This window comes from Vicia villosa, linkage group LG2 (genome assembly GCF_029867415.1).
Source record: "Vicia villosa cultivar HV-30 ecotype Madison, WI linkage group LG2, Vvil1.0, whole genome shotgun sequence".
In the NCBI taxonomy this organism is placed as follows: Eukaryota; Viridiplantae; Streptophyta; class Magnoliopsida; order Fabales; family Fabaceae; genus Vicia; species Vicia villosa.
The window spans coordinates 197,457,795-197,466,420 of NC_081181.1; the positions used below are offsets into that span (position 1 = coordinate 197,457,795).

At 31.9% G+C, this 8,626-nt stretch overlaps 1 protein-coding gene across 1 annotated transcript; it reads right to left on the reverse strand.

Annotated features, from left to right (window-relative positions):
• Nucleotides 1-397: 397 nt before the first annotated feature.
• Nucleotides 398-2,644, reverse strand: LOC131647858 (protein yippee-like At5g53940). The gene is made up of 5 exons (XM_058917677.1): nucleotides 2,452-2,644; nucleotides 2,129-2,172; nucleotides 1,290-1,398; nucleotides 909-964; nucleotides 398-783 (listed from the first exon to the last, which is right to left on the reverse strand). Exons 1-5 carry the CDS (start codon nucleotides 2,545-2,547, stop codon nucleotides 699-701), a joined length of 390 nt encoding a protein of 129 aa, XP_058773660.1. The 5' UTR covers nucleotides 2,548-2,644; the 3' UTR covers nucleotides 398-698.
• Nucleotides 2,645-8,626: the final 5,982 nt, after the last annotated feature.

Here is an 8,626-nt window from a genome sequence, read left to right on the forward strand (position 1 = left end):
CCAACCATTGACCTAAAGTAGTATGTCCATGTTAAAAGTCATCTATTTTTAAGGTGTTATATGTATATATGTTCAACAAGTTATCTCATATGGTTGTATATTTAATCTTCCATAAAAACAAAACTATTCAAAAAAAATTAGTAGAGGCAATACTTAACTTTAAGTAAAAGTAAAAACAAAATCATTCATTAACTTGTAATTACAAAATATAGATAATTATAAGAGAAAGCTAATGATATGAACTGTCCCTGTATAGAACACCATAGATTCTACTCCTCTAAACACCTAAAGTCTTTTATAAGGAACATGTTTTGCATACTTAAGATAATTCTTAGGCAGAACTTCAAGTAGAAATTTCTCAGATTAAGCAAATGCCAACAAAATTTGCACTTTATGATTGAGAAAGTGAGTAGTTTATTTCGATATTTATTGGAGCTATGAAATTCGAATCTCATTCTAAACATGTTCTTTTTAAAGATTTTGCAGAAAATCTAAAACATCTCTTTCATGATGCATCTTTTTTCCTTCTACATAGGTTACACACCATTGAGATTCCTCTTTTGCTACATAAAACAAAAAAAAAGTAAAACTAAATGAAAGCTTCTTTTGATTCTAAACATTTTCTCGGGACGCCACTATTATTGCTGTGCATATACAGAAGCACTGATTCAGCAAGTCCTCCATAAGGTTTCAAGGTACTAAGCATCTTCACTGTCACTCATGCTAGCGTGGCTATCGATATAGAATTCCGTTGAGAAATCAATATCGTCAACAATGCTTCCTCTGTTGTATTAACATATGCAGGATATGCACAATAAGTATAAGGTATTAAGCACTATAAAAGTAAAAAGTTCAACTAAATTGTCTTAAGCAAGATATAGCGACTTCGTAATATGAAAAGTAAATACCTTTCAAGAACAAACTTCCCTTCCTTATACTTCTGACTCTTCTCATGTGCAGATTCCTGAAAAGGAATGATAAATTTAACAAAGGATCGGAAGTTGTGAGCTAAGAGATTTCGTCTACTACATTAGTCTCTAAATATAAAACCCTCTTAATTTTTTTCGTTGTCCCTAATTTGTATGACGGCTTTCATAGTTTCAACTGCATTAACTATTTTTTACGAACATACTCCGAATTACATTACATTTTTTTGCAACCTATTGTAAATACTACCGGTTTTCTTAATTTTTGTGATTTAGTCAACAAGATCTTATATCTAGGAACGGAGGCAGTAGTAGATTTCATCTGCTACATGAAACTTAGATGGAGTAAAAAAGGAGGATTACATATTTCCAGCCAAGTATTTGACCACAGCAACAGCAAAAGATATCTGCCACAGTATGCAATCCCGAAAGCATCATCCTTTCTTCTGGTGGTCCAGTTGTCGTGTTCACACTGATTCACAAACTCGAAACATAAGCACACCGTAGAGAGTATAGAATATTCAGGTCTAGCGATACTATCAACTAATCATGACAACAGTCAAACAATTGTAGTGTTCCCTAATTCTTGTTGAATTCATGTGCAAACAAGACATGTTAATGTTATACATAGAAATCGTGTTACAAGTTCTAATACACAAAATGCAGTCATCTCAAACCAGCTTCGGTTCTTTTTTAGACATGTTCTTTTCGCCAAAGGTTTGAATCAATGTGCGTTAGTAGCAACATTATAAAAGCATACATGTTTCGAATAGATAGCGAACATATAAAAGTTATCGGCTTCATATTCCTAGGTACATCATAGGCTTATTTACTAAAGTCATAAACCTAAGAGTTAAACAATTTTGCAACAAAAATTTACATAGATGCAACATTTAAGACCATGATTAAATGTAGCACAGCCACAGTGTAATACTGCACCATGTCTGTATTATTCCCTTTCAACAGCTGGAAGTTCAAACCAGCTCATATGTTATTCAGTTGAATTCAAAGATTAGGGTAGTTTGCATTGTGTTCATTCTAAACTCATGAATCCAATTCCTTAACAATGTGAACATGATCATTGCAGAACATGACTACCATATTTTCAGGATTATTTGTAATATCGATCATGTTGAATCTATGAAGCACGGACACATGCACTGACACTGACACGTCAACAATAAAAACTGAAATATACTCACGCATTAGTGAAAAGGTATGCTTTTCCCCTCCGGCAATGAAAAGTCTGAAAAACCGATAATCAAAGATCATTAGGATGAATGATACAACAATCACTATAGAAAACTACTTTAACTCTAAATGTGATTTTTCAACTTCAAACCAAACAAACACTACATAATTTGCAACCAAGGTAGAGCAAGAAAGCTAACAAACCATGCATAATGCTTATAGTAGCAATCATCTTAAAAACAGAAAAACAAAATCTAAGAAACCCTTAATAACTCAAGAAACAGTTCCTCCAAAAACGATTAAAGAAAAAAAGAAGATTAAAGGGTTTACCTACCCTAGAGATGAGATCATCTGCAAGTGCCAAATGAGTTTTGCAGAACTTGCATCTATAGGACCTGCCCTCCAACTCCACCACAAAGATTCTTCCCATTTTCTCTAAGTTCAAAAGGAATTGAAGATTGAGAGATACTAGATTGATTGGAGGAAGAGGTGGATGGCAGAAAAATATAGAGTAGCTGGTGAAATGAGACACGTGTATGTGTTCCTAGTCGGTTAAGTACGGTACTTTTACGCAAGTTCTTATAAAGTGAGTTAAGTTAAATGATTGAATTGATTATAGTACTAAGAATCAATCTCTAACAAAATTAAGATAATCATTTGACTTATGTTATGAAACTCCTTTTCACCTCATAGTTAAAAATAGGGATACACACATAAGTCAATCTTTTGAATCAATGATGCACGCAATTAGTCACTATCTAAATGATAAGATTTTGATAATTAAAGTAGTATTTTAGTTTTTCTTTTAAAAAAATTAAATTGCTACTTTACTTACTTAAGTATAGTCTTATTTTTATGGGGCACTGTAATGAGTTAGGTCCAAATTCTATAATGGTAGTTAGTCATTAGCGTTTAGTCTCTAGAAGAATCTAGATAGTGAATAATTAGATTATGTTAATGTTTTAAATAGATTATTGGTGAATGTCATTATGATCAATGAAATGAATGGAAAAAGTTAATTTTAGATTTTTTAGCTTCTTTTAGTGTAGTTTGTCTCTATTTCTCTTAGCCTAAAAAATACGTCCATAACAAATGGTACTCTTATTGTCATGAACTCTCCTCCTTATAATTATTATCATCACTACCACCATAATCCTACAACTATCAACACCCATATATTGTTACAATCAACAACCTTTGTGGCATCACCTCAAAATCTCTCTTCTTACACTAAATCCATTCTTCAGTAAATCTTGGAATCTCAACAAATTTCCCTCCAAACAATGTCCAATTGTATTAACACACTTTCCTCCATTAATGTTAACCTATCCTCTTTAAATCATCACCAATCCTTCACCATAACAAAGACCTAACTCACTGGGTGGAACTGTGAAGAAACGATAAACAAATGATTTAAAACACTGATCTCAAACTCAAGAGGAAGACGACACCTGATATGTTTTGACTTACCCAAACTCCCGAAATATCTTTATTATCTCCCTTATTTGACACAGAAGAAACAACCATAATGCAAGAATCAATGGGCGGAGCGAACAAATACTAAGCGATAAAAAACCCTAAAAATTAAGAAGAAGGGGAAAGAACGAAAAGCTAAAACGTCAAGACTCATAAACTTGAGTACAAAATCAAACACACAAAGGGATAGATCAACAAATGGAATTTCCTAGATATCTAATCAAATTACAAACCAAAAGAATATCCATGGCTAAGATAACAGAGGGGAAACGAGCTCCTCAAGAAAGTTAGTATGCTGGTTGTTAGACGATAGGCTACGATCTAGAGGAGGGTGAATAGACCGCAAATGAAATTTTATTATTTAAAAATTGTTTAACTATGGCAAGCGGAAACAATCCCGGATCAATCATCGTCTATCTCGAATCGTTATCGAAAAAGATTAGATATGCATTAAACCGTATAGAACATATTGATTGATGAGAAAATTAATCAATATGTTTTCAACAACAATTTTTGAATAAAACCACACATTGAATGTCATGCACTCGGTTTTTTACCATACCTCTCGCGGAGAGATACGCGAACTGACTCTTTTCTTTCTGCTTTTGTGTTTTTTTTTGAAAATCAGAGAGTCGCCACCGACTTTTATTTTATCCAATTAAGGAAAGGTTTATAAAAGAAACAGAAAAAGACCTTTAAGAAATTCTGGGTAAGGGGGTAGGTTATACAAAGGGAAGGTATTAGCACCCTTTGTATCCATGGTTATCCATGGGCTCTTTAATTTGCATAGCTCACTTCTTTTGAATCACTTTTCTATTGCCTTGAAATGCTTGTATGTGGTTTCAAATACCTTTGTAAATTGACTTTGTAATGATCTTTGTGCGGATGTATACAAAGTGTTTTTATCTTTCAAAAGATGTTTTTTGAAAAAAGAACGTTAACTTCGTAATGATTCTCGTTTGGATATATACAAAGTATTGTCTTTTTGAAAGTTTTTTTTTGAAAAACAATGATATATGAGAGATTTGTTTGTTTTGATCTGAGCAAGCAAATTAGGAGGTCTACCCTAAGTTATAAGGTCTTTTCCTATTTCCTTTAAAAAACTATCCTTTTACCGGATGTAAACGAAAGTTCGATTTTGCATTTGAAACAGTAGAATTTGATTTTGATCTTTGAAAAGAGTAAAAGAAGGATTACCCTAAGAGGTGCAAGTGTGATTGTGTTTTGATTCAGATATTTTATCTTTTGAAGTTAGTGATCTAACGATTCAATTTTAATCTTTGGCATACACGCAGTTTTATATGTACTGGAATTTAAAATGCGGAAATGTAAAATGCGGAAAGTAAATCTACGCTATTACATCGATTTTGCGGGAAATGTAAACTACGCTATTTACATGAATTTGACAACCTATACACTTGATCTATGAATTTAAATTGCAAGAAAGTAAAAGAAATATTTTTGGATTTTTTGATGATTGATTTTAATTAGAATTAATGCATGATTAATTTAATTAAAATGAGAAAAAGATGGAAATAAAATTTAAACCTAAAAATTAAGTTTAAAATATGTTCAAAATGCTTATTAATTAATTTTAAAACAAAACTAATTTTTTTGGAATTTTTGAAATTGATTTTGAAATTATTAAGTTAAATAATCATATAATTATATAAATAATTACACAAATAATTAAAACTTAAAGAGAAAATTATTCTACATATGTACAAAACTAGCCTATAATATATAAACTATATTTAATATAAAGAACAATTTTTTTATGATTTTTTTATTGGTTAAAATAATTAAAAGATAAATATATACATATTATCTAATTAATTATACAAAATATTTAAATTATGAAGAAAAATAAAATATTTTTATATCAGAAAATAAAGTATTATTTTATCAACTTAAAAATATTTTTTTGTGTATTTTTTTGATTTTTAGAACTATTTTAAAATAATTTTATAAAGAAAATTAAATAAAAATAGAAAATATATAAACAATGATCTGGTGTGGTTATTAAATGAAGTCCATGATGGGGGTGCGCGTTTTGATGCGTTGGATTGATAGATGGATGGATCTGATGGTCACCAGCATGAGGAATCATAATACGTGACACACCTGCAAAACACTGAATCCAAGGTTAATTTAAAAAACACGCGCGCGCCCTCCAGCCAATCAGAGGACGCCACGCATCATCTTCTTCATCAGGATGGATCTTTTACACCTTTCATTTGCAGGTGGTGTAAAAACTCCAACCTATTACACTTGTTGAGAATAGCGAATACAAGCAAACAACAATATAAATTTGGCGCGATGCCATGGTTCAGTTCGTTTTGTTCATACGAGTTTAATGGTACCATTTAGAACTTGTAATTTTGCATGGATCGTAAAGCCCTAATTTTGAAAGCAAGAACCCTAAAATGGTGGTTCCTCGTATAGGTTGTCAAACTTCAATTAAGTTTCCAGAAATGATCAGAACCTCAAACTAAACTTAAATATGAGTCTACATCTTGCTAAACATGCATGTGTGATGAGATTTTTGTAAGTTTTAGTTCGAGCAAACCGTGAGGTATAGGTACGTGTTCTTGATGATTCAAGGCTTGCAATTGATCTGGTTATGTTTAGTGAGGGTCAGGGAACGTGTTTGAGTAATTAATTTGTATTGAAACAAGCTAGAAATTAAAATTCGAATTTTAAATTTCTTTGAAAAATTCAAGTTGATACAAGGTTGATACAAGCAAGACTTGGGCTCTGAATTCGTGTCTCTTCTATTACTGAAGTGTGATACTTCATTTATAGGCAAAGATGTGCTTAAAAACTAAGCTAGAAGCATTAAGTGCTTTTGTTGAATTTTGAAAATTTTTAATATATGTAGCTTTGAATTCAAGCCACCATAGCTTGATTTCTCCACACCTCTTCTGCGGTACTTCTCTTGGGGCAGAGTATTGAATGATCTTTGATGAGTCATGCTTAGAAACTAAGCTACACATTATCCTTCCATTTTCCTTTTTTTAATTTAATCTTATATGATAAAATTAAACCAAAAAAAGAACAAAAATGATGTGGGCTTTGTCTTGGTCGTGGGAGGCCCTTCTCATTATGGGAAACATGTTTGGATCATGGAAATTGGGTTTCATTTGGAAGAAAAGCATTTTTGATCAATGTTGATTTCATGCATTTTCCCAAAATTTAGCAAACTTCAACAAGGTGTAAATCCCTCAATTTTTATCATATGAAGGATTTCTTGTACTTTTTGGAAACCTCAAAGAGTCCTCTAACCAATGTATTTTGTCTCATATCAAAATGATTTTCCATGCTCCTTGTGTGTCCTTTTGAAAAAAGTGACTTTTTGTTGACTTTGAAAATGACTTGTAATGTCTTGATTCATATTTTTCAAATGGTGAATCTAATGACCATGGGACCAATTGCATTTGAAAGATAGTTGAATTTCCTTCAAAATGAGCTTTGTTTTGAATTTTTTTGATGAAGGATGAGAGAGTTATGACCAGTCAAAGTTCAGTTGACTTTTTAGGAGAAAACCCTAATTTTGAAACTTAGGGTTTTGTTGATTTTTGATCTTTCCTTGATGAATTATGATCAACCAATGATCAAATGATTAATCCTTTGACAAAATATGGATGTTGACAAAAAATTTCATTTTTGACTGTCTGTTGACTTTTTTGGTCAAACGGGTCGTCTGTTGACTGTTTGAGCTGCTGACTGTGCGTCTGAGCGAATTGAAGTTTGAAAATTTGTATGATGGTACTTTGAGATATATGGAGGTCCATGAAATCCATTTGAGGTCTCAAAAACTTGTTCTCCTGAAAAAATAAGAAACCCTATATAGGGACCGTTTGTGTAGGAGACAGTTAAGCGTACCTGATTTTTGTGCAGTGCTGAGTCTCTGCTAATCATGTGATATTCAGAAGACTTCTAGGACAAAAATCTTGGAATTTTGAAATGCAAAAGTTTGATTTGATTGATGGTACAAAACACGGAGAATTGCACTGTCAGCGGTTTGACTGTCAACTGACTGTTCAGGCATGTAGCAGTTAAAGTGAAAATTCAACAGTCAAAGTTAATATTTTTGTTGTTTTTGTTTTTGGTTTTGTTTTGTGTTAATGATGAAAATTTATTTACATGACTTGTTAGAAAAACACAGACGTAATAAATAAATAATATGTACTGTATGCGAGCAAAATTACCGATAATAACCCTGAAAATCATTTAATGCACAGGAAAATAAATATTTAACTGGCAGAAAACACACAAAATATTATCTGGATAATTAAGCAACAATATGACAAATAGTACGACATTTAATACTGACAGTGCAAATATTACATACTATAATGAACAGTACGACGAGTAAACGGTACATTAAGAAGTAAGAGATACGGCAAACTTTAGGAATGACGATTAATAACCCATGCTACAAACAGTAACATGTAGATGATTGGGAGTGTCAACATCCCAGGTCCACATTTTTCAGGGCTATGCAGACAGAAGAAGGACATGATTACCACCACGACGGTGATGATCATAAGAAAACACGTCTCTATCCGCTTCGCCATTTTTACCAGGGGAAGAAGAGAGAATGAATATGAAGTAGAAATTTGAGAGATGAGTTAGAATTTGATGTGAGATTTTATGAAAAAAATGAGAAGTATTTATAGAATGAAAAGAAAGATAGAGACGTTGGGGAATGAACTGATTCCGTACAAAAGGAAAATTTGAGGGGAAGTAAGATTTGAAAGAAAGTGTATGATAGTGTTGGAAAAAAAAGAGAGATGTATAGAATAAAGTTAGGATTTGATTTTTGAAAGAAAGAGATTTGAAAAGAAAGGAAAAGATTTTGAAAATAATGGAATATAGTACAAAAATTAGTGGGAAACAAAAGATAATAATAATTTACTTGTTACCAGTACAGTCTGAATCCCCGAACTATGCGCCTGCAAAAGATTTAACTCTGTACCAATTGCGTCAATACTATTTATCTGTAAATAAATATCAAATAAATAGCGTGT